Here is a 26,609-nt window from a genome sequence, read left to right as displayed (position 1 = left end):
CTGTATCCAGGTAAAAATGAAATAGGCTAAAGTATTTCTACTGGGATTTATTGCAGCTTATCAAACTGAGACAATTAGAAGACTACAGAATTTATACCACTGATTATAAAATACCTCAGTGAAATACTTACGGACTTCAACTGCAAAGACAGAGATATTATGCCAAGCAATTTCTTCCCTATCCAAAGCTTTTATTGTCTTGATATTGCCATCTTCTGCATTAATAATAAAGCATCTTTCAAGGTCAGTGTGATGATCAATTGAATATCTGAAAATTGCAAGTCAGTAATTAGATAAAAGAAGGATTTACTATTTTCATGCATCCAAATTTGTTCATTTTTATGTTTTTAAAAAATGTAAGTAATGCACTTATTGTTACCCTTAATATCATTGTCAAAGGGATGATATGCATTCTTCTTTTAAAAGGAGAGTCACCTGGTTGGTTTTTACATTTAGAAAAAATATTACATCAGAATGTTTGTAGTGAGTGAAAACTATTGTTCTTTAAAGTGTCTATATAAAAGCCCCCAAATAGTCTTTATTTTCTTCTCTTATAAAACATGATAAACATATCTACTGAGATATTTATATTTTCTTCTGTTTCATATTAATCATGAAGATCTTTAAAGTCTTCTCATCTTCGGATTACTCAGAATGTTAATCAATCATACCTGATTACTAAATATTATCCATTATCTACACATTTGTATGGCTTTATACATCTCTGAGTTTTGTATCTTTACTTTGCAATTCTTTGAAATGTTAACTATACCCACAAAACAAAGTTTCATACTTAAATTTACACTGAGAACATGACAAACAAAAATAAATTAATAGAAGGCTACTCAATGTAACTGCAGAAAGTTTGTGTATGTGCTTGTCATTAACACTTAGCACTTAGCCAACATAATCTCTAATCTACTGTGTAGACTTCTATATTTTGAGAAAAAAACATGCTGTTATAACAGCACAGGATATTTATGGAAAATATAATTTAGAATAGAGTCTAGTGCAGATGGCAAGTACATTTTAGTTAGACATAGCTATGGTATGCTTTCTTAGTGATATAGGCTTTGAGAAACTGGTAGCTTATGGAACAAGACATAAAAACAATGCTGTACAGTTAAAGTTATTCTGGGTGAATTTAGAATATTACTGTGCTAGATCTATCACATTATCTTAATAACTTGCATAACAATTCTAAAATCTAATGCTTAGAAAGAAACAGCCTGCCCTAATGAAGCATACCTTATAGCACTGTTTGCAGCATCAGGGTCTTTGGCATGTACTTTTCCAACCACGGTACCTGATGCTGCATTTTCTTGTACTTCAAAAATATAACTTGGCTTTAAAAACACAGGTAGCTCATCAGCATCTTCCACTGATATCTTCACTGTTACTGTGTCCTTGAATGGTCCATTGCTGATGAACTTAGGATCAATATGTACATTGGCTGCCTCTACCTTCAGACTGTAGGACTTTTTGGTTTCAAAATCCAAGACCTGCAAGAAACAAGACAATAATGCATTGCACAGTCAGGAAAACTAGAGTGTAAAAGCAGTAAGTAGTCCCCTAGTATTCAGTGATATAAAACAAATGTAAGCATCTGTCAACAAGCTTGGACTGAAATGTGTGTAAAAGCATAAAGACTCAAATGGAAGGAGCTACATTCTATGTATGGAGCAGCATAGGAAGGCACTCAAAATATCATGACATAGTCCTTGTCTTGCTCTTTGACTGCTGTATCACTCAGAAAATCATCTTTGCTGGGAAAATTAACCTTTTCTTCATGCAACTTTCCAGGTAGCACAAGGGTGATGGATAGGAAAGGGGTTTCCACAAAATGCCAGGCTTGGTCTATCCCAAGCTGACAAGCACTTCTTTAGGGATATGAATGTGGCTTGAATTGCTACTAGGTGCACCAGGAGATAGGACACAGACAAGTTAAATTTAAGTAGTAGGGGAAATAAGATGGTTTGCAGTGCTTTCAATTCTGTAGTTCTTTCCATCCATAGATCTCATAGAACTTTATAAAGGGGAGGTAAATAACACCCCATGATCTAAGTCCTTTTGGGAGCCTGATCAAAGTCACAGCATATCTGCATTGTCATTGACATGAAATGGCTGCAGTGTTGCAGTATTGGTAGCCTCAAAATGGTCATGCAGGTGCCAACCACAATTCACAAAGTATGCTAACCCATAGACTGAATGGTGTGACAGTTCGCCCATGTGTTAAAATACACAAAAAAATACAATACACTCCCACCTCTAGAACAGATGCAGTAAATGAAATACAGCATAGTTTTGACCAGAGGAGACCTCTGCGTCTCTTCCTGAGAGGCTGCCCTGATGTGCAGGGCAGGGCTAACTTTGAAGTTAAGTTGCCCAGGCCTTCTCCTTTGAGTTTTGATTATCTCCAAGAAAGATTAATAGCTATAAATATACAAAGGGCAAAATAATAATGCTCAAATAATAAAATTTATAATTTGTAGTTGAAAACTCATTTAATAACACTTTTAAAGATCACGCTGATGGATTGTATGTGAAATCACCTCAATATTCTTGCTGCTTTTTGCATAGCCTGTGACTCCTTCAGAACAATATTGTGGACAATGCACAGCTGAAGAATTCAAACTACAGGGCATGAGGCTATTCAGACTGAACATAAAGCAACAGTGAATGTCTGCTACTTATCAGCACTAGGCAAAACGTCATTAATAATGAAGCTGATGACATTATATTTTACTGTGACTTTTTATTATGAATTCATTTATTTTGTGCAACTAAACTACTGTGCAGTATTTATGTAACTCTACTGGGTTATTTTCTTCCATTCCAATTCAGCTAATGGGGAAATGGAATATTAAGAGTTAATTACAGCTTTAGAAACAAATTAAGTGAAATTGCATTTACCAATATTTTAGCTTAGGTGGCAATCTATTATTACCAAATATTCTGTTAGCACCAAAGAATACTACACATTAGTAGGTATTACTCACCTTCTTAAGCTTTGCAACACCTTCCTGAGTCTCATAATCTGTTGTAATTTCAAACATATCCATGCCATCTCCATCAATAATGCTGTAAGATACCAAGCTATTTTCCCCAATATCTGGATCTTTGGCCTTCACTCTTCCTACTTCCTCTCCTGGGACAGCTGCTTCTGACACTGACATCTGGTACACACCTGGTGGAATAAAAAAAGGCATTTGCCTTAGGCATGCAGTCTGCTCTCCAGTTGTATATTTACTCATTTAACTTGCAAGCTCCAAATAAACATAGTAGTTCTTTTACATTTTCAAATCCACTGAGGGAATGCTATGCTATAAAGAGCTCTGAGAAGCAAGCCATCTGTGAAATCTTAAAATTCACTAATAATCTATATAACTACTTCCTCACTGTTGTTTTGCACAACATCTGTGTATCTCTGTTCAGGGTGGGGTTAAAAAGACAATCAATCATTCAGAATGCAGAAATTGGGACATCAAGGTTATCATTCATATCAGAAATGTTATTACAAAAATGGAAGAAAAATTCTCTTTCATATGACTCATGGTATGACCTTATATTCTGTAGAGTCCAGGAGCATTTCTGCTCATTCATTCAGCAGCCACAAATTATATACAGTGAATTGGATAAGACCTCTCTGCCGTGCTAGCTAGAAAATAAATCTGCTGCTTTCTATGGCTGTAATTTGGAGTGTGAAAATACAGTAGCGATGATTATTAAAATTTAACACAACAGAGAATACACACCAATTTGTATGGGATTCCATACCAAACAAAAAATGGCTTTCCCTCATCAAACTCTAATAGGAAAACCATCCTTAGGCATCCCACAGATGTGTTGCCATACAGGTTTTTCCTTGTGTATTCAGGGACACTAGAGGAGAACAATAGTGTTCCTGGATAAATCTTTCTCCAACAGTTGTCCTTTAGGCAGCATTGATTCTAGGACCTTCCCAACCCACTCCAGAGTTCAGATAACACAACCTGATCCTAAATGTACAGATCTATGTCAGCATTTTCTGCCACTTCATCAGCATTAATAAATTGGAAAAAATAGAAGCATGAGAAAATAAAATAATCTAATTTATCCCCTTCTTCATAATTGCTCTTTGTTGCTACATGAGCACCCTAGGAACATCAGAAGACTTACACCAGGCAGAGACTTCACTCATTACCCACAAAAACAGTTGGCACATATCATAGAAATAGGTCATTAACTCCAGTCACAAAGAACTCAAAATTTAAGCACGTAACTTATTAAGGGTTTGAGCAATGAACAAAAAATAAAATAATAAAAAAAAAAAAGGGAAAAAGAAGAATAAAAAGGTCAATCACTTGGATGTTTATATAAACAGGTCAAATCCTGGCTTTGAGGTACAAAGCATTCCAAATTAAGGTTATAAGTTGAGTGTGCGTGATTAAGTAGAGTAACTGTGATCATTTCTGATAATTTTAAATATTCTCCCAAAACACTCAGTAAAATGTCTTGAATTTGTAGAGAAAAATCCATAATTTGGTGGAGTTACTCAACAAAATACCATGTACTGGGATCCCAGGCTATGATTTGGAGTGAAAAGGTATGTTTGTGAGTTATGTAAAACCTGACATTTTCATACTTTCCTATTAGAATGGTAGAAAATACTGACATGGATTTTTACATATAGGTATTGGCTATGTCATTTAAACACTTGCATGAGAGTCCAAGAAGCTGCAACACTGGAAGAAGAGCTGTTGTCATGAGAGACGGTCATGTCCAGAATGTATCAGTGTCATAATGGTTGCTCAGAAGAGAACCAGGGTGGGCTGGGATGGTGCATACACTGCACTCCAAAAAAACCTAAACCCATGCGAAGATGAGATGCAGAACAGATATGTGGGTCCATTAATGTACCTCCACCCAACTGCAAAGACTGAATCTGTTAGTGTGAGAGACTGATCTGAAATCAGACTCCACTGTCCATTGTCTCAAAGATCGGTATGAGAAGCTGAGATGGAATTCCACCAATCCATTGTCTCAAAGATTGGTATGAGAAGCTGAGATGGAATTCCACCTATCTTTTGTCTCAGAGATGGGTGGGAGGAGTTAAGACTCCAATATCCATTGCCTGGGAGAAGGGTATGAGGAGCTGAAATGGGACTCCACCCTCCATTGCCTGAGGGATGAGTGGGAAAGAGCTAAGACTCTTCCATCCATTACCTCCAGGATTGGTGTGAGGACTTGCTGCCCAATTATCCCAAGAATTGCTGTAGACAGGTGCAGTTGAAGAGCTGGCTGCAAGACCAGGGAAACAGGTCCACCAGGAACCATACATGACATGAAGAACAGAGGTACTCCCCCCAACTCATTATAAAAGGGGAAAGAGGTAATCACAAAAGGAAGCCATTGCCTTGAGGATGACTCCAGGAGGACACCTCCATGAGGACACTCTCCACCAATGACTACTAAGGACCCTGAGGGACACCCTCCATGACATGGCCATGAGGGCAACTCCATCAGGACACCTCCAGGGGTATCTTCAAGGGGACAATTCCAGAAGGACACCCACCTCCAACAACTACTACGGACTCTTGGGGGACACTCTGCTCCGATACTGACTATGAATCCTGAAGAACTCCTACCACCGATGATGATGACGACGGATCCTGCTGGGTCCACGGTGGTGACTATCTCTCTCTCTCTCTCTCTGCACCCCGAATCCTTGCTTCATTTCCATCCTTTTTCCAATCTGTCCTATCGCTATCCCCTTTATTACAATAATTTCCCTTTTTTATAATAATTGTCTTTTTGTAATAAACCAATTGATCAATTACGGTACTTGACCTCGTTTGAATCTTAATTTCACTCTTGGGATCACGAACGAAACAGGGTCCAACACTGGGGTTTTCTCCAATCAGACCCTGACAGTTAGTCAACCCTGATTAATTTTATATGTGAAAAATAAATACCACAGGTATAAAAAAATAGCTTTATTTGACCACCAGCAATACACTTCAAATATCAATTTAAAAATGCAATTGTACTAAATTTAGTTTGTATTGCCATGGTAAATATATTACGGTGGGGATCTGTTACAGGCCGCCTGATCAAGAGGACTCTGTGGATGAAGCGCTCTACAGACAGATAGGAGCAGCCTCACGCTCGCAGGCCCTGGTCCTCATGGGGGACTTCAACCATCCTGACATCTGTTGGAGGGACGGTACGGCCCGGCACAAGCAATCCAGGAGGTTCCTTAATTGTGTGGAAGACAACTTCCTCTTTCAAGCAGTAGAGGAGCCGACGAGGAGAGGTGCCATGCTGGACCTTGTGCTCACCAACAGGGAGGGACTGGTTGGAAATGTAACGCTCCAGGGCAGCCTTGGCTCTAGTGATCATGAGATGGTTGAGTTTGAGATCCTCAGGACGGTGAGAAGAGCGTGCAGCAAGCTCACTGCCCTGGACTTCAAGAAAGCAGACTTTGGCCTCTTCAGGAACCTCCTTAGTAAGGTTTCATGGGATACAGTCCTAGAGGGCAGGGGGGCCCAAGACTGCTGGTTGATATTCAAGGATCACCTGCTATGTGCTCAAGAGTGTTGCATCCCGACTAGAAGAAAGTGCAGCAGGAGGGCCAGGAGACCTCCATGGATGGACAAGGAGCTGCTGAGGAAACTTAGAGGGAAAAAAGAAGCTTATAGAAGGTGGAAGCAAGGACAGGCGGCCTGGGAAGAATATAGGAGCATTGCCCGAGAAGCTAGGGACCAGGTTAGGAAAGCTAAGGCCCAGCTAGAATTAAGTTTGGCAAGGGATGTAAAAGATAACAGGAAAGGATTCTATAGATACGTAGCAAATAAAAGACAGACTAGGGACAACGTGGGCCCTCTCCGGAAGCGATCAGGAGAACTGGCTACCATGGCTTTGGAGAAGGCTGAGGTTCTTAATGACTTCTTTGCCTCAGTCTTCACCAGCAAATGCTCTGACCACACAACCCAAGTCTTGGAAAGCAAATGCAGGGACTGTGAGAACGAAGACCTTAGGCCCACTGTAGGAGAGGATCAGGTTCGAGACCATCTTAAGAACCTGAACGTGCACAAGTCCATGGGACCTGATGAAATCCATCCACGGGTCCTGAAGGAGCTGGCGAATGAAGTTGCTAAGCCACTGTCCATCATATTCGAAAAATCCTGGCAGTCAGGTGAAGTTCCCGATGACTGGAAGAAGGGTAATATAACCCCCATTTTCAAGAAGGGGAAGGTGGAAGACCCGGGGAACTACAGACCAGTCAGCCTCACCTCTGTGCCTGGCAAAATCTTGGAACAGTTTCTCCTGGAAAACATGCTAAGGCACATGAAAAACAATGAGGTGGTTGGTGACAGCCAACATGGCTTCACTAAGGGGAAATCCTGCCTGACCAATTTGGTGGCCTTCTATGATGGAGCCACGGAACTGATGGACGGGGCAGAGCAGTTGATGTCATCTACCTGGACTTGTGCAAAGCATTCGACACTGTCCCACATGACATCCTTGTCTCTAAATTGGAGAGACATCAATTTGATAGATGGACCACTCGGTGGATAAAAAACTGGCTCGATGGCCGCACGCAAAGAGTTGTGGTAAATGGCTCGACGTCCAGTTGGAAACCTGTAACGAGTGGTGTCCCTCAGGGATCGGTGTTGGGACCGGTCCTGTTCAACATCTTTGTCGGTGACATGGACAGTGGGATTGAGTGCACCCTCAGCAAGTTTGCCGATGACACCAAGCTGTGTGGTTCGGTTGATATGCTGGAGGGAAGGGATGCCATCCAGAGGGACCTTGACACGCTTGTGAGGTGGGCCGATGCCAACCTTATGAAGTTTAACCAAGCCAAGTGCAAGGTCCTACACCTGGGTCGGGGCAACCCCAGGCACTGCTACAGGCTGGGCAGAGAAGAGATTCAGAGCAGCCCTGCAGAAAAGGACTTGGGGGTGTTGGTTGACGAAAAGCTTAACATGAGCCGGCAGTGTGCGCTTGCAGCCCAGAAAGCCAACCGTATCCTGGGCTGCATCAAAAGAAGCGTGACCAGCAGGTCGAAGGAGGTGATCCTGCCCCTCTACTCTGCTCTCGTGAGACCCCACTTGGAGTACTGCGTACAGTTCTGGTGTCCTCAACATAAAAAGGACATGGAGCTGTTGGAGCGAGTCCAGAGGAGGGCCACGAGGATGATAAGAGGGCTGGAGCACCTCCCGTATGAAGACAGGCTGAGAGAGTTGGGGCTGTTCAGCCTGGAGAAGAGAAGGCTGCGTGGTGACCTCATAGCAGCCTTCCAATACCTGAAGGGGGTCTACAAGGATGCTGGGGAGGGACTCTTCCTTAGGGACTGTAGTGGTAGGACAAGGGGTAATGGATTCAAACTTAAACAGGGGAAGTTTAGATTAGATATAAGGAAGAAGTTCTTTACAGTGAGGGTGGTGAAGCACTGGAATGGGTTGCCCAGGGAGGTTGTGGATGCTCCATCCCTGGCGGTGTTCAAGGCCAGGTTGGACAGAGCCTTGAGCCACATGGTTTAGGGCAAGGTGTCCCTGCCCATGGCAGGGGGGTTGGAACTAGATGATCTTAAGGTCCTTTCCAACCCTTACGATTCTATGATTCTATGATTCTATAAGTCTTGAGTATCCAGTCTTAACTTTTATCCTTACGGACATTCACCATTCACTGAAAGTGTTTATAGAAGTGAAGGATGAAGCATCAACACTTAAAATGGAAGGCTATGTGAAATAAAAAATGATGCTCACTCACTTGAAGATCTGTCAAAGACCTGAAAGGGCATAATCAGAAGCTGTTAATAGATTGTGTAACACTTTCATCAAGAGCCAAGAAAAGCAAAAATGTCTCACTTTGCAACAGAAAGCAAATAATCCAGATACTAAAGCTGTATATGTTACTAGCAAAAATGTGTAAATAATATTTATCTATTCACGTGTGCTGTGAAAATCCATCAGTTACTGCTTTTCGAAATTTTGAGTATGCCTGATACTATACATATATAGATACTAATAGTAAATGTGAGTAAGGATATTGTTGTTACTTACTCTGTGGGAACTTTGGTGGGTTGTCATTGACATCTGTAAGTGTAATTGTCACTTTGGTTGTCCCTGAGAGGCCTCCCATGTGTCCTCCCATATCTTTTGCCTGTATGACAATGTGATACTCTTCCTTAGCTTCTCTGTCCATATTCGGAAGGGCAGTTCTGATAATTCCTATAAATGCAAAGAAAATACGGCACATACATAGAAATATTCACAGGTTCACATCACCAAAAAATGGATACTGCATTTATATCTTGCATTAAATACAGCAACACTTGCAGTGATGGTGCAGATTCTGTTTTCCCTACACTGTGCATCATGCAAGGGAAGTGGCCCAAACATTCAACACAGTTGAACACAGAACAACCCTGGAGAAGTACAGTTCAGCACATAAACTGCCATTTCTATCCAACCATATCATACCACAAAAGAAATAGTATCTTCTTTCTAATTGTGAGAACCTGTACAGTCTCAAACACTACTTACATTCCATAGTGTGAGTCAGAGACAGGAAACTGAGCTTGTCTCAGGCACCATTTGCATTTGACCATGGGAGGCCTTGAGCTTAAATGAAGCAAATAACAAGGATGTCGGCTATCGATACTGCAAAGATAGGATTGTTCTGACCCCTTTGTTCGAAGCTGATAAGCCTCCACAGGAATGTAAAAGGATGACTCAAGGATGAGCTGACTCAGAGGATGGAGTCAAAAAGCAGACACCATGACATGAGGGACAAGCAGACCTGGAGGACCCTCAAGGGAACCCCAGCTTCGGAACTGCGCAAGTGCTCACTAAACTATGCACATCATTATCATAGCAATGCCTCTCTACCCTTTGTATGCAAATTATGGATAACACCCCAAAAGAATATGAACATAAAAGTGCAGGGCTCAGGTCAGAGGGAGAGCTCCCACCACTGACAATACCCTGGGTGAGGAAGACCAACAAGACGTCGCTGGATCCACGGGTGGTGATAATTCTTGTCTTCTCTCTTTCTCTCCCTTTCTTTCTCTCTCTCTCTTCTCTCTTTTTCATTGAATATTGACTAGATTTAAGTAAAAATGCTTGGCACAGGACTTGCTGATCCAGTTAAAGCAATCATTGTTGAGTTATATCTAACTGCATGCCTTGTATTTTGTATTAATAAATCATAAAACTGGTTGGTTGGTGTCATTTCACCTTAATTCAGTACAAGGGTATCACGAACTTGGTCGCTGGTCCCAAGGGGAGGGAGGTCATCCTAAACGACTCCTTTTGGGTCACGACACTAGTGTAGTGTACCCAGAAGATCTACCAAATGCCAGGGCACCAACCTGCAAAAGAGCTTAGCTAGAATCAAGAAAGAATGAAGGAAGCTTTCCTCAAACACATCAGTAGATATATCCAACTGCGCTGCTTCAGTCAATATATTTAGTTCTACATTTAATGTGTTCCATTTATGAGGTCCTACTCAAACAAACTGCTCAATAATACCTGTTTGAGCTTCCACAGAGAAGTATGGCTGACCTTCAAGAATACTGTAAACCAATTTGGCACTGTTCCCATAGGTAGGATCATCAGCATCTGAAGCTGTTACTTGAATAACTGACGTACCTAAAAATGGAGAGCAAACACAGAAGCAATACAGTCTAAAGAAAACATGTCTGTAAGAACCATGCAGAGATGCTTTCAGTCATACAGCATAATTATTTCTTAACTTTTTTATTTCCAGGTTTGCTAAATGAAAAAAATTTACTTGGCAATTTATATATGACAAAATAGACTTATATGACCCAAAAAGATTTGTCACCAGCTGTGATGTTGTCCTGGGTTCAGTTGTAACAGTTATTTTTCTCCTTCTTAGTAGCTGGTTGCAGTGCTATGTTTCAGCTTTATAATTAGAGAACTAGAATATAATATATTAGAGAAATATATAGTAATTATATTATTAATTAATTATAATAGTTAATTATATTATTAATTAATTAATAATATTATTTAATTATATATAATTATTTTATAATTGTATGTCCTCAGTTCAGCTGCAACTGTCATTTTTCTCCTTCTTAGTAGCTGGTGCAGTGTTGTGTTTTTGACTTTAGTCTGAGAACAATGCTGATGATACACCAATGTTTTTAGTTGTTACTAAGTAATGTTTACTCTGATCAAGGACTTTTCAGTCTCATGCTCTGCCAGTGAGGAGGGGCACAAGAAGCCCACTGAAGTGCATTTAGGAGTACTTACCTACATTTGATCTCTCTGGCACATTTGCATGGTAGTTTTCATGAAGAAACTCAGGCGGGTTGTCATTTATATCTTGAACTTTAACAATGAATTCAGAAGGTGGTTCTAAAGGTCTGTTAGTGTTCCTGTCTACAGCTTGTGCCATGAGAGTGTACTGAGCTCTCTCCTCCCGGTCCAGTGTTTTTGTTGCATGGATGTTCCCTGATTTGTCATCAATAACGAAAATGATTCCTGCTCCTTCACCTGAGAGAATGTATTTAATGTTTCCATTTCCAGAATCAATATCTGAATGAAGCTACAAAATGAGAAACAGATATACCTTAACAAGATGGCATACATTTTGTGTATGTGTTTATGAAAAAAAGTTTATGATATTACTATCATTTCATAGCTTTCAAAAATCTTGCCTTATGTCAAGCAATAATCCATACTCAGGCACATGCTGTGAACACATCTGTCCTGCATTCAGAGAAGCTGCCTGCACAAACCTGCATGCTGCTACCACACCTGGGGTGCTACTGAGACCCAAGCTTGAAGATTTAAGGAAGAGAATACATGAGAAGATAGATAGTTATAACAGGTTCTTTATTCAAAAGGAGTTGGAAGGAAGAGTAATTTTTACAAACAATTTGTACACTTCATAATCATATTCTACTAGGTTGCATGTAAAAAGGTGTTAAGTGACAAATGGGATGTAATGAATGAGCCAATCAGTGATTACCAACTAGTTTTTAATTACCACCACTTTAATATAAAAGAAGTAACAAATGCTTACTAAATATTCTTACTTTCACAACCAACGCACACTTCAGTTTGATGAATGGGGGAAACATAGAGCCAAATTACAGATTTATTGATTTTATATTGACATCTACAAATTGCACAACACTTAACCATCTTTTAAACCAGAATACCCAGAATTGTATTTGCTGTCACTGATCCTGTTCTCCACTATTTTTGTGCTGGGATTAAGTCGACACAGTTCTGCTGACCATTTATAAACTGGCAAATATACTGTTTTATTTATGTATTTATATTCTGTTAGTGTTAGACAGTAACAGAATAAAAAATTAGTCCAGGATGTGTGTACATACACATGTGCACACAGATATATCTCCTTATATACCTACCCCTCATATATTTAAATTTACTGATAACTTGAAAATTAAAAGATTAAGAGATACCTATTGAGCAGTACACTTTCACTGAGATGCTGGGTTAGACATTATTATTTTTAAAGACCCAATAATGATACCATATAGTCTCAAGACATATTGTTGCTCAAGTGGTTGCTGTGGTTCTTGCTGTTGTGTTAAATAACAGCTTGTACACCTTCATTCAAAGACTGCTGAGGTCAATGGAAAATTTGTATTTGCTTCAGTAGTATTTTGCTTATCACCTGAATTCTAGGTGAATAAGTAGCTGCTGAAGAAGCAACTAATACAACAGAAAAGTAACAGCAAGAAAAAAGCAACTCACAAAATAATATAAATTAAGAATGTTAATTGATGAATGAAAAAGAAACTCTTTCTTACCCTTCCTACTAGTACAGGATCTGGTCCCGTATACTCTTCTATAACAAAGAACTGATTCCACACCCAGCCTCTTTTTGAACGATGCAGAACTTGTCCTTTTCCTTTTTCATGGTGACCATGAAGTGATGGCCTTGCATGGTTCAGTTTTTCTGTAGTTATGGCATGGCTGTAATAGAACATGCCCAGGAAGATAAGAGTGGCCTGTAAACAATTGTCCTCTTTCATTTTTGGTTATTTTGTAGGCACAGGAATATCCAAGAATCTACCTCTTCCACCTTGGAAGTCAAAAAGTTTGGGGCTACTGAAAAGTTTCAGATAAAATGTTGTGCACATAGGATGCCACCACACATTAAGCACATCACTTCTTTAATGTTCTGCAGCTTCCCAACTTAAATCCTGAAAGAAAGTAAAATGGAGAAGATATTGTCATCTCTTTTATGTCTTTGAAGTGCAGTAATTTTTTTATTAAGCAAAGTAAAACTAGAACTACTTTAAGAAATTTCAAGATGAGAAGATTAAAATATATTAATAATTATGACATACTGAATAATGAACATATTTGTTGGTTTGTTACACGTACATGTTACATGTAACTGCCACATTGCAAAATCTCCTGACTTGCTGCTCCTGACTCATTTGGAAGTTGAAAGATAGAGAATCATATTCTCTTATGATCCTTCCAAATGGATTTAGCCCAAGATGCAAGGTAACTGTAGAAATACCTAATTTATATCTAAGCCCTCTTTGGAGCTTAGATACAAGATTTAGATATAAGCTGTTAAGCCGTAGGTTTAGATATAAGATAGACAACAAGATATTTGCTTATCAAGAATGGAATATTTCTACACATGCCTGGAGAAAGGCCTTTTGATGTCCAACAGATTTTCATGCTGAAAATAACTACCAATGTTTTCTAGGCAGGAGTAGTGGCTGACAGAACTTGGAGGACCTGCATTTTTGATTTAGATCCTTGAAATAGCCCTTCTACCTCCCTCTGAGGATCAAGTCATCAACACAGAGAAGCAGCATTGATTGCCAATTCTGCTGTCTTTGGACTGGTGACAATAAGTGCCACAAACCAGTAAAAACAATCACATACTTCTGATGATATAACAATTGATTTGCCTATTTATTCTTATTTTTCCTGTGATTTTAATTACCAGAATTATATAGATTTCTTACTTTCTAATAATTCTTAAAACACTAGGTCAGAATTAATATTTGAATCAGAAATTGCATAATACAGTGAAACCTGAACCAAGGTCTATACCTCCAGCAGCTAACAATCCATCATAAAGGCCACTTTGACTTATCCCTGGGGTTTCCAATATATTCTCCTTCAATCTTTATAGAACAGCCAATTTTTACAAGGTCCCTACAATGTTTGTTTCAGCTATCAGTGTAATTCACTCTTCTGCAAGATACTAATGAGACCTCAATGTTATATTCATACAGGCATACGTATAAATATATGCTACAATCTTCTTTAAAACAGAATTATTTATTTTTAATGAGAAATAAGGAGATATTACACATAGTATTTGTAGGAGATAAAATGTGAATATAGGGAAAAGCTTGAACCTATATCACATTCTATAACTGCAGCAACAGAGAAACATCTCACTAGTTCCAAACCCACTCATCTTGGGATGTCTTTCTCAAATCCTGAGCAGTCATGTCCTCCCATCCATGTCCTCCCATCCATGTCCCTTTGCACAGTTACGTAAAAATACATACCCAACATTGGCAGACAGTGCTTTATAAGTAATTCATAAATAAGGAATTAAATATTTGGGTTTATTTCCTCAAAAAAGATAAGTTTTTATCTTTATTTTATTGAAAACTTAAATCGCCTCAATTACAACACCAAAATGGCTCCAGCATAATGAATTAAATGAAAGTCTGTCCTGGGTTCAGCTATAACAGTTATTTTTTTCCTTCTTAGGAGCTGGTGCAGTGCTGCGTTTTCAACTTTAGTCTGATAGCAATGCTGATAACACACCAATGTTTTTAGTTGTTGCTAAGTAATGCCTGAGTTTAGGGCATAAGGATGGAGTGGTGGGTAAAGATGGCTGATCCCCATGGAGGGAGGGAGGAACCTGCTGTGGCCAGGCAATGCACCCAGCTTTGCAGGGGCCTCTCCTCCATGTGATCAGACACAAAAAAGCTAACAAGAACTTGGGGCATTTTTCTGCTTTTGTGATAGGGCTGTTCTGAGCAGCCTCAGGGCTCATACTCCATGGTTTAACTTCAGTGGTTAGCTAACAGTCTCTTTCTTCTTAGAATACTGTAATTGGGGTCATGAAAAATGAGCAGTTCACATGGAAAGAAGGTAGGAAAAAGATTTCCAGATCAAATAATCAGTCGAGTCCCACTGAGCCCATACTGGTTAATCTTTAGGGCATACAATGAATTTAACTAGGAGTTTTTAATAAAATACGTGAATTGACGGATGTGAAATAGTTCTGTGCACAACTGTTTCATTACTCATGTGCATTGGTGAATGTATGCATAGCAGTGAGAATGCAGGAGTTCAGTCTGGCATGTATTTTTATCCCCTTGTAGATTGCTGTATTCAAATACCTGATGCCTAAGTATTTTCAAGAAATTTCTATAAATTAATATGAAAATATTTTTGAAGGATAATAGTTCTTGCTGCAGAAAGCTATTTAGCCCTAGCCAGTAAGTTTCACACATCTTCATAACTTAGCGTTTGAGTTTAGTGTGTAATTAAAAATTAAATATTTTTTTTTATTTTTATTTTTTCCCTGTTTAACAAAACTTTGTTCTCTTCCTTGACCCATTTCAAGGAAATGGTACATAAAAGTAAATGAATAGCCTAGTCCCTTTTGTTTATGAAACAAGTTAAAATACCAAGAATCAGTACTTTCCACATTTAAATTTTCTCAATTACTTTTTGATTTTAAGCTGTTCTACATTATCAAACCAATCATTGAATAGATTTTATTAGATTCACTGTACGACCTACTTGTGGAAAAGAAGGCATCTAATTTTATTTACATGAAATAATATTACACAATGTATCAAGATCTGCTGCTATACAGCATATCTAGTTTGCATGACACATATAGCAAAGCCAATTCTTAAAATAAATCCTTTAGTCCTGAGAAATGTCAACCTTTCTGTGAGATTTGAGGTACCCTAAATCTGGACAAGACTAGAATTAGTATTATCACATTTTTTCCACTGGAACTAGAGTATGCCTGATTTATCCTTTATAGAGCTACTTATATGATATGCAGAACTGAGAAAGGGTCAACACGGGTACATCATCATTTGCAAGGTCTACTTTAAATGGAACAAACTGAACTGGAGAATGAGACAATGTCCTGGGTTCAGCTGTAGCAGTCATTTTTTTCTCCTTCTTAGTAGCTGGTGCGGTGCAGTGCTGTGTTTTTGACTTTCAGCCTGGGAACAACGCTGATAACACCAACGGTTTTAGTTGTTGCTAAGTAATTTTTACTCTGACCAAGGATTTTCTCAGTCTCATGCTCTGCCAGTGAGGAGGTGCATGGGAAGCTGGGAGGAAGCAGAGACAGGACACCTGACCCAAACTAGCCAAAGGGGTATTCCATACCACAGCACGTCATGCCCAGTATATAAACCGGGGGGAGTTACCCAGAAGGCCCAGATCACTGCTCGGGTCGGGCTGGGTATTGGTTGGCGGGTGGTGAGCAATTATCCTCTCCCCTTGTTATTTCACTAATCATTATTATCATTGGTGGTAGTAGTAGTGGTTTTGTATGGCACCTTAGTTACTGGACTGTTCTTATCTCAACCTGTGGGAGTTACGTTCTTTTGATTCTCCTCCCCATCCCTCTGGGAGTGGGGGGAGAGAGAAGGGGGGGAGTGAGCGAGCGGCTGTGTGGTTCTGAGTTACCAGTTGGGCTTAAACCACGATAGACGATATCAGCTTTTTAAACTTTCAGCTGCACCTCAGCAGTTAAGGGCTTTATGTATGTCTTTTTAGTCAGGAAATCATGCCATTTGGAGATGGAGTTTTGCTTCCTCAGATGAACCCCTTCTCCTAGGGCAGCATTAGGACATAGAGCTCTATTCACACAGCAGCAGAGTTCCCTCTCTAAGTGCCAGGACCATGGCCCTTACTCATCACATACAAAATAGGAAAATTAAAAACTAAAGGACTCCATACCCAGCAAACTGACTTTATGAATATGACTAACCCCATAAGACTAGTCATATATGTACGTATCTACTGGGAATCAAGCATTAAAGGCCAATATGCAGTAGTCTAATGTAAAACATTTTGTTTAAATGACAAGAGCTCTGATCTCTGATACAGGAAAACATTTTTATGCTGTATATGTAACTGTTAAATCTCATTTTTCCCAATTCTAAAACAGACTGCCAGCAATTAACTCCCTGTGAGCCCTTCTGAAACACTGAATCTCTCTTCTTGTTGAAGCATATTTCAGGTCTCACTGGAGCAAACAGCAAATAATCCTCATCTGAATGCAAATTGATATAGTCTTTTGTGTCATTCACAAAACATAATTAGTCTTATAAGACAAAGTATTTAGTCCATAAAAGGAAATTTTTCATATTTAAAGATACTTGGGAAAAAAAATCTCATAGTTATTCCACTGAATAGTGAGAACCTCACACTCCCCCAATTCATATTCTGCTGTTTTGCATGGGAGCATGATGCAATTGTAAAGGTTTTAATCTGAGGTTGCAGTTCTGCAGAGCTAAGCATATATATAACTTTATATATGGTGTGCAAACAGCCAAGATTCTAGGGGTATTCTACTACAGAGGGATTCTAGGTCATGGCAAGATTTGTATGTACTAAATACACACATAAAATCATTACAGAACTGGCTATTTGCATCTTTAGCAATAGTTCCCTTAAAAATGCTAAGTAAATTTTGTAGAATCCTATTCTGAGTTCTGTAGAAATCCTGTGAAAGGAAGTCTTAATCCTTTGCATTTTAAAATTATGTTTTATAGCGCTGTATTGGATTACTGAGAGGTTTAAAGCCAATAATCCCCAGCTGCTCTAAAGAATAGTTTTTGAAATGTAGCCATATTTTCCTGTAGCAGCTTTGAGACTCAGTATTAGGAAACCATAGACAAAACTGTAAAATGATGGCTCTTTGAAAATAGAAGTCTTTTTTCAGGAAAGAAAAGGAAAAATAGCCTCCTGACTAATATGATGTAATATATCCTTCAGTATTCACCTTTGAAATCATCATGGAAGGAAAGTATTTTCACCAGGCTTTGATTTAATTTGTACTCATTCAAGAAGAATGAAATTGCCATTTGGTGTACCTCATACAAAGCAACAGAAAGTAGGAAGAAAACTTAGTACATTATGAAGTGAATGACATAGAAAAAAGCCAGAGAGAGTGATTTTAAAAGGCTTGGGAAATGAAAAATGGCTGTAAACAGTTTTACATTTTCTTGATGCCCTAGGGAGATCCACTTAAGATAAATGTGACAGAGGCTGTCCGTTTTTAAGCATAAACTCTACAGGAAAACAACTAGCGTAAGAAAGGTAGTCTTATTAAAGAACATGGTGATTGATAGAGTCATTTGAAGTAATGACTAGGCTCTTGGTAGAGTTTATTTTAAATAGCAATTGTGTTCTTGTGCATCTCAGACAAACTGGGATTCTCATAATTTCCTGTATACTTAAGGGCCAATATAGCTGCAGCCTATGTCCATGCTAGTTTCAAAATAGTTTGCTCTTATGTAAGTGGCTATAAATGAATTCCCAAGAAGGAAATAAATGACAAATAAAGTCAGCTTACTTCCAACTACTGATGCTGTACTTACATGCTATGGCCAACCCTGAGTATTTTTTTTTCTCTAAGAACTTATATTTATGAATGGCTAAATAACACTTGTGACTGATGGTCTATTTGGTTTATGCCAAAAATGAGGCAGAAAGACCGGATTAAAGAGTGATAACTGAAAACCTATCAAAAACTAATGACTACAGGCAAGTCTATTCTGCTACCAAACCAAACCAAACCAAACCAGAAAGAATTCCAACAAGCAATCCATTTCTGTTCTGATCTATAATACCTTGCTGAAGGATTGACAGCCTCCATGCAATCAGAAATCTAAACTCAGTCTGTGATATTGTACTTGCAACTTCATTTCTAGAGGCAGTTTCAGCAGTACTGCTGAAATGCCAACAATTAGAGCATCCTGCGTGGTCTTTATAGGACCAGTGTGTTCCTCTATGGAACATTTTTCCACTTTGAATATAATTCCACTAGACTACTCGATCCCCTGCCCCCCTTCAATTTGGTCTCCCTCAAGTAGGAAAGTTTCTGATAAAAGACTGCCACTTCAGGAGCACACGCAAACCACCCTGACAGCAGTTTAAGTCTAGCAACCATTGTGACTGTCATTTAGAGAGTCCTGGGTTTGACTGTAACACTTATTTTTCTCCTTCTTAGTAGCTGGTGCACTGCTGTGTTTTCAACTTTAGTCTGAGAACAATGCTGATAACACACCGATGTTTTAGTTGTTGCTAAGTAATGCTTACTCTGATGAAGGACTTTTCAGTCTCATGCTCTGCCAGTGAGGAGGGTCACAAGAAGATGGAAGGAAGCAGACAGGACACCTGACCCAAACTAGCCAAAGGGGTATTCCATACCACAACACGTCATGCCCAGTATATAAACTGGGGGGAGTTACCTGGAGGGGCAGATCACTGCTCGGGTCAGGCTGGGTATTGGTCAGCAGGTGGTGAGCAATTGCATTGTGCATCACTTGTGTTTATTGTTTTCTTTTCCTTTTCCCCTTTTAGTTTTATATTCTCTCCCCTTGTTATTTCCCTTATCATTATTATTATTGGTGGTAGTAGTAGTGGTTTTGTATTATACCTTAGGTACTGGACTGTTCTTGTCTCAACCTGTGGGATTTACATTCTTGCGATTCTCCTCCCCATCCCCCCGGGCGCAGGGGGAGGAAGAATTGGGGGGAGTGAGAGAGCAGCTGTGTGGTTCTGAGTTACTGGCTGGACTTAAACCATGACAGGTTCACATAATTAGATTCTCTGTAACACTTATCTTTATAAAACTTGACAAGTTAGAGAAATACTAAGAGTCTCTTTTTCAAATACATTTGCTAGAGAAAGGTGAGAGTTAAATTTCTAATCAAAGAGCCTTCTTTTCTCAGTTTTCTTGGAACTGCACAGGGAAGAGTTCAGATCCTTCAGCCATGCACATGTAAGGTTCTTTTTGATAGTTTGCTTAACAGTTCCAATGTAGTGCAAATTTCTTCCATCAAGAGCATAAAAGCAAATTTGAGATCTTCTGAATGAAAAACTGAATCAATAATTATTTTTTGCATAGTCAGAAGATGTCTGTGAAGAGACCTATTTTGGCTAGAGAGCATCAGATAACATCAGAATATTCAAATGCATTCATAATACAGCATCAATAGCTCTAATAAAGGAGACCATCACTGTTTAAATACCTAATGGTAAGTTACAGTTGAAAGGACCAAGACTTCAAATTTAAATTATTATTTACAATCCATTAAATCACAAGATTATAATTCAAACAATATTTGCATAAGTATCTTGAGATGTCTTGTGATAAGTAGTCACCATAGAATATTTCCATTTAATTTAAAAAACACACAAACACACACAAAGAAAATGCCACCTTCATTAGATACAACCTTCCCTTTGGCTTCCTGTGCAGTCTGACCTGCTCTGAGCACAAACCAGAGGAACTATCTGCATTTTCAGTGTTCCAAAGCTATAAGGTTAAGATACAATTCCCAATATTATGATACAAACCCAAAACAAGAGGTGCTAAGGTGATGTAATTAGGTGCTAAGCATATAAATAGCACAAAAAGGACAGGCTTGTCAGCTTGCAATTAAAATTTAGTTTTCATGCAAATGATATATTTGCAAAAAAAGGCAAATGATTCAGTATATTTTGCATGAACATAATTCATTTTGAGTTAAACCTGTTCATTACATATTTCTAACTGATCATGTGAAACACCAATACATACCAGAGATTATGGATTGGCACTATTTCTGATCTTTAATTACAGATGATTGTGACAAAACATTTTTATTCTGCTGATAGAAACCATTAACAACAATAGTTTTAAGATAGTTCCTTGCTATGGTTGGAACCATGATATGCAGAAGAGGAAAAATTTAAATACCTCGAACCTATAGCTGTTCTTACATAAAAGCCCTGGTTTCAGAAACTCATGTTCTACAGAAAGCTGGTCATGGGAAATTGGCCAAAATGGGCATTTGTTTAATTAGATTAGTGCTATTCATAGCTGAAGCACATACATCAGCTATAATTAGATGTATTCTGGAAGTGCATTATATGTTTTGGAGACAGAAATACCATTTGCCACCATTTCTCTGATGCTAAGGGCAAGTCTTGACCTTAAGAATGCAATAATCAGGGCCCGTGGCATATATCTGCATCTTAGATCACCAATGTGCTTTTTAACCAACAGGACAGTATAAAAGTACTTGAGTGTGATTGAACACACGGCCAATCAGATAAAGCTTTATCTTCCAAATCAATAACAGCCAGTGTTCTCCCTAATGAAGACCAGTGAAGTGTAATTTAAAAATGAGCTTGTGAAAGAGGAAAACAACCTGATAGAACTGCTGTACAATTTTTGGATGGAATGACCTTAACATGAGGCAAGTACAGGAGGAAGAATTTATATTCATAGAAGAAAAATAGAGGCCAACAAAAAAAAATAATAATTAAAATACATGTGTGTATATATATACACATATATATAAAACCCCCCTTAAATATACACTTACATACAGCACATTTTCTACAGCAGGATGGTCAGTGTCCTGCAGCATCAGTTCTCCCATTTTCCCATGCCCCTCCTCACTGGCAGAGCATGAGACTGAAAAGTCCTTGATTGGAGTAAGCATTACTTAGCAACAACTAAAAACATTGGTGTGTTATCAGCATTGTTCTCAGGCTAAAGTCGAAAACACAGCACTGCACCAGCTACTAAGGAGAAAAATCATTGCTACAACTGAACCCAGGACAGTGACAATCAAGGCCAATGGATAAACTCTACGATGTAGAAGAAAAACCAGCAGACAGCACACATCGGGTGAGGGATTAGTCATTGGAGAAATATTCCTTATATCGTACAAATCTTGTAGACACTATAGTAACAAGAGACTAGCTGTGCATATCTGACATCACTCAGAAGATCATACGCTTGGATGTACTACTTACCTTCACCCAGTGGAAACTTGTTGCCAATTTATGTAGCATATTCCACACATTTGAAATGCCACTTAATGAGACTATGATGACAATGCAGATGTAAGGTTTCTGCTGCCGCTCATCCAGTACTTCAGCTCTGGCTGCAAAGAATGAAAAAGTGCATTTGAAATCCAATTCAGTGTTGGTACCATAATAAAAGAAAACTAAAGTCTAGCCTATAAATGATCACAGTAGCCTAAAGGGTGTTTAAAGACTAGCAATTAAACAATACTTATAATTCCAAGAAAAAAATTAATAAATACCTTTTACCTTAACAGACTTACTATTGCAAGAATGTTCCCATAACTAAAATGCTGGAGGCCATATCAAAATTCCTTCACATCTTTTTCATTACCTCCTGAAAAAAACAGAGTTCTATGGAAAAATCTGTTCTGGGAACATTATCCAATACAAGACACACTGTATGGAAAAAAAGTAACAGCTACAGATACCATTAGCCAACAAGATGTGCTTTGAACTTTTCTAAGTAAGTGCTCTAAAGGCATATTAGAAAATTAGTATTTTTACCATTATGGTGGAGAAAGGAGTAGATTATTTTAATAAGTAAAACTACCACTACAGTTGGGAAAAGATACCTAGGATAAAACAGTTGAAACAATAAAATGAGCAAGAGATGCTTCTGCCTGTATAGTTGTTTCAGTGGTTAAAATACATTCATAAATGGGATAGTGAGTTGAGACACTCTATAAAGGCTGTAGAAACAAAAAGACGTGCTGAATCATTTCTTATAAGGTCTTTTCTTGAATTTAAATTAGTAAGTTAAGAATGCTCACAGTTTCATAGAGTAGTTCCTCATCATCCTGTGTTTCTGACACTGCCACACAAGTAAAAAATATATGATTGAATGCAAAAGAAATGCTCAGTATGATCTATTGTTATGTACTGATGTAGACACTGTATTTCTGATGCTCATTTGATACCTTGATAGACTCTTAAATGGGTACTAAATGAATTTTAGGACTAGGATTCATTCTAGCCAAGGAAATCAGTCTAGATTACCCAGTACTTTAAAATTTTTTAATTGAGAATTTATAGGAAGAATTATTGCAAAATAGCTTCTGTAATTCGGGTTGATACATGCAAATCAGTAATTTTCTGCATTATTTAACTGTTAAAGCTGTCTCATTTATATCAATCCTCCATTTTATACCCACTTTTCACCCCCATTAAAGCAATCAAGTTTTAATTGCAAAAAAATAGTTCAGCAGCACAGCCCAAATTTCAAAGTTGCTAGCAAAAGCATTGAAGAGAAATGAATAGACATTGACCGAATGTTACATATCCAATATTGCAATCTTACACAAACATATTTCACACTCCATCAAAGGAAGAAAAGTTACGTGGCTTCTATTGCCAGTTGTGACTGCAGATATGTTGACTCATGGTTTTAAAAATCTGTGATACATGTTCAATAAAAAAACACATTCCTAGAAAGCGAATTTTTCTAAGGTAAGCTCTATGAACTGAGGTATGTTTTGTGTGATGACCCAGTGTACTAATATACAAAGCATTTGGTTTATAAAAATACTCTACACATGCAACATTTATGCAATTCGCTATGAAGTACATATGGCATTTTAAAATATGCTCATTTTGCAAGCAAATACATTTTTTTTCCTAGAGGACCCTTTTGAACTAATTCACAAATAATATGAATGAAAAGACTAAAACTGAATAAACTTTCTCATTTTGATAATTTGTTCAGTATCTTTACAGATAACATCTTTACAGATGACTTTGCAGCTCAAGATTCCTTTTTGCCCAAGACATTTGAAGTTGCTTAAATAAGTATTTCTCAAAATATCCTTTTACATATCCCTATTGTCTATTTTTTTTGAGATCTGCTTTTGCTTTTAAAAGCAGCAAATAATTAATAGATACTACCAGTCCTCAACCTGACCTGCTTCACTATTAAGCTTTTTCCTGTGCATACACTACCAGTGAAGTGCCCATGCACATAATAATTTAACTGTCAAGGCTCCATTTTCCAGTTACACTGCATTTAAACAGACATCAGAGATTACTAATCAATATTTTTGAAGCACTAATCAGTATTTGAAGCAAATACATCTTCATATTAACATCAATCAATGAGAAACTCCTCCAGATATCAATTTTCAAGAAAAACATGATCCAGGACTGCTGAATGTTTCCATCATTACAGCACAAGAAATAGTTTAGCTGATTAATTGATATGTAGGTATCAGATACTACTTTTGCTGCATATTATCTTTGTATTTTCTTGTTTTCTGCTGCAGCTAAACATGGCTTCAATAGTAAGGTTCTACTAACTCTATAACCTTTACAAAAAGAAAAACAGTGACACTTTACATCAAATCTCCTAGCAAGATTTTTTTTAAATAAGCCGTGGCTTCAGAGTCAGTTTATACAAAGTGACAACTAGAACAATTTTGAAATGTTGCTAGTTAGAGGGGAAAAAAACCCACACAAACCCATCGTCACTATGGTAATTATTTCACAATGCCTGATGTTAAATGGGCAGTCCAATGGCCTAAGCAGCAACTGAATCCTGCATTGTCCTTGCATGATAAAAAGATTTGAAAGTCTGAAAAGCAGAGGAACGGAATCTCACAGTTTCTTAGACTTTGCTCTGAAAGGGCCATTGTAACATCATCATAAATCCTGGGCTCCCCAGGCACTTGATAACTAAAGCAGTGGACAACAGAATTCCTGTGTTGAACAAAACACTCCTTGTCTGCCAAAGGGCTTTATCTGCTTCATTTACAAATGTCTTTCATTGTGCCAAAATAATTCCCTATTAGAAAAACAATTAGGAACAGCACTAAATAAATATTCACAGCTTTGTGGTCTGTTTAGCAAAATGAATAAACTAAAACAATTCAAGAAGCATGCAAAATATGAGATTTACATCAAGGAAACCCAAAACAACCCCAAACCTCTATTTATTTTCCTCTCTTAATTTTTCCTTTTCCTGATTGCATGGAATTACACTGAATACACATTTGTCTCTATAAAAAAGACCTAGGTACATTACACTCACTAAAAAAGATTCAAAATATTAGAAATCTTCAAAGATCACAGATTTAAACAAAATTGTATCCAATGTCTTTTTAAAGACCTGAGAACAGTTCTGCTGCTGCTGGCTTTTCCTATGACTTTATTCTCCGCTGATGATCATGATAGCACATCTCTTCTTTTCAAAGCCCAGACTGGTGGAGATAGGCATCTAGCTGATGTGCTGTAGAAGTGTTATCTAGCAGGTAACAGCATATAATTGAGTTCATTGGCTGTTTTCCCCCAGAATTAAATCCCCTTGAGGTACACATCGGACTTCCCCATCTTCAAAGATCACGGATTTAAGCAAAATTGTGTCCAATGTCTTTTTAAAGTTAAATATTTCCAGAAGAGCAATTACAGAAATAAACCTGGGAACATATCTGAGAGATTAATGAAATAGAGACAAAATACAGTCATAAAAGGATTTAAATTGTGGATTTATAACTACATATGTTTAGGTCCCTGTTACTGAGAGGCATTAGGGATCAGTTTCTGAAATGAAATAGCTGCCAGATTATTGCAACTTTTTTTCAAGCCCAATGAAAATTTTAGCAGCTACCACAGAAATGAAAGAGACCAAAATATTCCAAATATATATGTATATGCAACTTCAAAAAGAATTTCTAACACAGAATTCCATTGCATCAGGTTTCCACATAAACAGTTATTTGATTACAATTTACTAGAAAAGTGCTTATGGAGAGACAATTTACACCATACACAATTACTAAGGAAAAACCTTACTAAAGTATTGCTCAAGCAAACAGTACTGACCATATTCAAAGTGCCAGAGTAATCTGTATGGCTGAATTAAAACCTGAAGAAGTTGAAACTTCTTGACTGAATTATCAATCATCAACTACTTATTCAAATCTAATATGGAAACAATGTTTTTTTACACAGCCCAGGCAAATGGGCTGAGTGGCTGAATAGCTTTTTTTCCCCGTGTCTAATTACTAAAAGCCTATAAAACACAGAGGTATTTCTAACCTGCATATTAAGCAGGTATTCAAGTGGGAAAATTAAATAATGGGAACGCACATGATAAGCAATAAGAATACTTTGAAAATAAAAAAAAAAAGCCAAACAGCATTTAAAAAAAAATAACATGGGTTTAAGCTCATAATCACAAGACAGAATCCAAGATTTAGGAATATGTGAGCTTTCCATGGTTTCAACCATGAATTTGTAGTCTGACCCTGCCACACACCACTTAAGCTTGGAATCATCTCTAAAAGGAACAAAGGCACACTATAAAACATTTCACCTATGAAAAATGTACTAAACAGTATAAAATTCAGAGGACAGAGGCCTCAGTTCAGAACTCCCACATGCCAGCTGAGTATCTCCACTCTGGGTGCAGAGCTTCGCCATTTTTTTCTCTCACCTTCTCTCCTCAGTGAATAATTAACTGTTCTAAAAATATAGGCATAAGTTCTGATTTAACATAAAGTTCAAACT

At 38.0% G+C, this 26,609-nt stretch overlaps 1 protein-coding gene and 1 long non-coding RNA gene across 3 annotated transcripts in view; one reads left to right on the top strand and one right to left on the bottom strand.

The window, feature by feature from the left end:
- Positions 1-26,609, bottom strand: part of LOC115619069 (cadherin-11-like) — an 86,132-nt gene that overhangs the window by 9,281 nt on the left and 50,242 nt on the right. Inside the window, exons 2-9 of one of the 2 annotated variants that reach the window (XM_030511090.1) lie at positions 22,059-22,189; positions 12,806-13,201; positions 11,271-11,565; positions 10,521-10,640; positions 9,051-9,218; positions 3,000-3,187; positions 1,249-1,502; positions 132-268 (exon numbers count right to left, since the gene is read on the bottom strand). In XM_030511090.1, the coding sequence (XP_030366950.1) occupies positions 132-268; positions 1,249-1,502; positions 3,000-3,187; positions 9,051-9,218; positions 10,521-10,640; positions 11,271-11,565; positions 12,806-13,030 (1,387 nt within the window). In that variant the 5' untranslated portion in view covers positions 13,031-13,201; positions 22,059-22,189. Of the gene's footprint in view, positions 1-131; positions 269-1,248; positions 1,503-2,999; positions 3,188-9,050; positions 9,219-10,520; positions 10,641-11,270; positions 11,566-12,805; positions 13,202-22,058; positions 22,190-26,609 lie in introns of those variants that run through there. The other variant, XM_030511091.1, reaches the window with a different exon arrangement.
- On the top strand, positions 239-25,414 carry LOC115619071. Its single transcript, XR_003994906.1, has 3 exons — positions 239-249; positions 8,422-8,429; positions 25,208-25,414. It is a non-coding gene; the product is annotated as an uncharacterized LOC115619071 (long non-coding RNA).

Source organism: Strigops habroptila, chromosome W (genome assembly GCF_004027225.2).
Source record: "Strigops habroptila isolate Jane chromosome W, bStrHab1.2.pri, whole genome shotgun sequence".
NCBI lineage: Eukaryota > Metazoa > Chordata > Aves > Psittaciformes > Psittacidae > Strigops > Strigops habroptila.
This window is presented reverse-complemented; position numbering and strand designations above follow the sequence as displayed.